General features: G+C 66.3%; 1 protein-coding gene across 1 annotated transcript in view; it reads right to left on the bottom strand.

Moving 5' to 3' along the window:
- The window catches only part of LOC120505895 (ras/Rap GTPase-activating protein SynGAP-like), a 30,257-nt gene that overhangs the window by 6,965 nt on the left and 19,940 nt on the right, over positions 1-3,352 (bottom strand). The window contains exons 12-13 of the mRNA XM_039716841.1: positions 2,915-3,347; positions 237-410 (exon numbers count right to left, since the gene is read on the bottom strand). Of these exons, the coding sequence (XP_039572775.1) occupies positions 237-410; positions 2,915-3,347 (607 nt within the window). The remainder of the gene's footprint in view (positions 1-236; positions 411-2,914; positions 3,348-3,352) is intronic.

The raw sequence follows: 3,352 nt of genomic DNA, 5'->3' as shown, positions 1-3,352 counted from the left end.
CTCTGGGCCCACCTGTGTCCCCCACACCGCCCCTACCCGGTCCAGCCGGCTCTCGTCCATGGACTTGGAGTACTCCTTGAGCTTGTACCCCTCACACCTGGATCCCTGCACACCTGAGCACACCTGAGCACACCTGAACCAGTCACACCTGTGTCCCTCACACCTGAGCACACCTGGGCACACCTGGGCACACCTGGGCACACCTGGCACACCTGTGTCCCCCACACCGGCCCTACCCGGTCCAGCCGGCTCTCGTCCATGGACTTGGAGTACTCCTTGAGCTTGTACTCCTCGCGCTCGATGTGCGCGCTCTCGATGTCGGCCGACAGGTGCGGCATGTTGGACACCCAGGCCACCGTGCGCTCCGACGCCGGCAGCACCGGGTTCAGCGTGGACGGCGTCTGCGACGCCTGCGGGGACACCGGGACACGGGGGGGACACCGGGACACGGAGGGGACACGGAGGGGACATGGGGACAGTCAGGGGACCCGGGACAGTGGTGACACAGGACAGTGAGGGGACACGGGGACAGTGAAGGGACAAGGGACAGTGAGGGGACATGGGGACAGTGGGGACACGGGGCAGTGGTGACACAGGACAGTCAGGGGACACGGGGACAGTGAGGGGACATGGGGACAGGGAGGGGACAGTGAGGGACAGGGAGGGGACGCGGGGACACGGGGGGGACATGGGGACAGTCAGGGGACATGGGACAGTGAGGGGGCAGTGGGGACAGTGAGGGGACACAGGAACACGTGGGACACAGGGACAGGGAGGGGGCATGGGACAGTCAGGAGACATGGGGACAGTGAGGGGACAAAGGGACATGGGGACAGGGAGGGGACATGGGGACAGTGGGGGCACGGGACAGTGAGGGGACACAGGGACAGTGGGGTCACCGGGGACACGGAGTGGACATGGGGACGGTGGGGACACCGGGGACACGGAGGGGACATGGGGACAGTCAGGGGACATGGGGGACAGTGAGGGGACAGTGGGGACACCGGGACAGTGAGGGGACATGGGGACAGTGGGGACACGGGGTCAGTGAGGGGACATGGGGACAGGGAGGGGACACAGAGACACAGGGACAGTGAGGGGACATGGGACAGTCAGGGGACATGGGGACAGTGAGGGGACACGGGGTCAGTGAGGGGACACAGAGACACAGGGACAGTGAGGGGACATGGGGACAGTGAGGGGACACAGAGACACAGGGACAGTGAGGGGACAGTGTTGGGACACAGGGACAGTGAGGGGACAAGGGGAGAGGGAGGGGACAGTGAGTGGGCATGGGGACAGGGAGGAGACACGGGGTCACGGGGACAGTGAGGGGACAAGGGGAGAGAGAGGGGACATGGGACAGTGATTGGACATGGGGACAGTGAGGGGACACCGGGACAGGGAGGGAACATGGGGACAGTGAGGGGACATGGGACAGTCAGGGGACATGGGGACAGTGGGGACACCGGGACAGTGAGGGGACATGGGGACAGTGAGGGGACACGGGGTCAGTGAGGGGACACAGAGACACAGGGACAGTGAGGGGACAGTATGGGGACACAGGGACAGGGAGGGGACATGGGGACAGTGGGGACACGGGGCAGTGGGAACATAGGACAGTGAAGGGACAAGGGGACAGTGAGGGGACACAGGGACAGTGAGGGGACAAAGGGACATGGAGAGATTGAGGGGACAGCATGGGGACAGTGAGGGGACAGCATGGGGACAGTGGGGACACCAGGACAGTGAGGGGACATGGGGATAGTGATGGGACATGGGGACAGCATGAGCATAGGGACACGGGGACAGTGAGGGGACAGCATGGGGACAGCATGGGAACACAGGGACAATGGGGACAGAGAGGGGACACAGGGACATGGGGACAGTGTGAGGACATGGGGACAGTGAGGGGACACCAGGACAGAGAGGGGACAGCATGGGGACACGGGGACAGTGTGGGATCATGGGTGAGGGGGGGACATAGGGACACAGGGACACAGGGACAGTTAAGGGACAGCATGGGGACACAGGGATAGTGAGGGGACATGGGGACAGTGAGGGCACACGGGGAATACGAGGATATGGAAGAAATGGGGGACACGGTGACCACGAGGATAAAGGGGGACATCGGGGGGACATTGGGGACATCGGGGACACAAGGATGGGGAGACATGGGGACATGGGGATGAGGGGACAGGAGGACAGGGGGGGACACAGGGGGACACAAACATGAGTTTGGTTCCCCCTTCACCACCCAGCGTGTCCCCATGTCCCCATGTCCCCACACCCAATGTCCCCCTCATCGGGGGGACATTGGGGACATAGGGGACACAAGGATGGGGGGACATGGGGACATGGGGATGTGGGGACAGGAGGACAGGGGGGGACACAGGGGGACACAAACATGAGTTTGGTTCCCCCTTCACCACCCTGTGTGTCCCCATGGCCCCACACCCAATGTCCCCGTCCCAGTGTCCCCATATGCCACGCATCCCTCAGTGCCTCCAATGTCCCCAATGTCCCCATAGCCCCCCAATGTCCCCCGTGTCCCCCATGTCCCCAATGTCCCCATATCCCCACATATCACATATCCCCAACGCCCCATATCCCCCCACGTCCCCTCTGTCCCCTCGGTCCCCGCTGTCCCTGGTACTGTCCCCGCTGTCCCCGCCGTTGTCCCCTCTGTCCCCAGAGTCCCCTCAGTCCCCGCTACTGTCCCCGCGCTGTCCCCTCTGTCCCCGCTGCTGTCCCCGCGCTGTCCCCGCGCTGTCCCCTCTGTCCCCGGCACTGTCCCCTCTGTCCCCGCGCTGTCCCCGCGCTGTCCCCTCTCTCCCAGCTGTCCCCGGTACTGTCCCCGCGCTGTCCCCGCGCTGTCCCCTTTGTCCCCGCGCTGTCCCCGCTGTCCCCTCACCTGCTTGGTGATGGGCGGTTTCATGCTGGCCACCGAGGCCTCCTTGGCCAGCGAGGGCTGGCGGGAGCGGGCCGGGCCGTAGGCGGGCTCGGGCGAGGCCAGCAGGTTCCCGCTGGCCGGGCGCGGCTTCTGGGGCACCCCCAGCGCCGAGGGACCCCCGCCCCCCTTCCCCGCCCGCGACCCCCGCGGGGTGGGCGGCGGGGGGCCCCCGATGGTGATCTGGGGGGGGGCCAGCGTGTCCTGGAGCGACAGCTGCCTGCGCCCGAAGTCGCCGCCCGGCCGCCCGAACTCGTCGCTGTAGCTGTGGCTGTGCGTGATGTGTTTTTGGGGAGGGGTCGCCAGCTCCTCGCTCTTGCTGTAGCCGTGCAGCGGCGGCGGGGCGACGCCCCCGAAGTGCCCCCCCTCGCCGCCGCCCCCCTCGCCCCTCCCGCCGCCCCC

The sequence above is a fragment of the Passer montanus genome, unplaced genomic scaffold, assembly GCF_014805655.1.
Source record: "Passer montanus isolate IOZ18808 unplaced genomic scaffold, ASM1480565v1 scaffold369, whole genome shotgun sequence".
Taxonomy (NCBI): Eukaryota; Metazoa; Chordata; class Aves; order Passeriformes; family Passeridae; genus Passer; species Passer montanus.
Note: the sequence above shows the minus strand (reverse complement) of the source record. Positions and strands in the feature narration are given on the sequence as shown.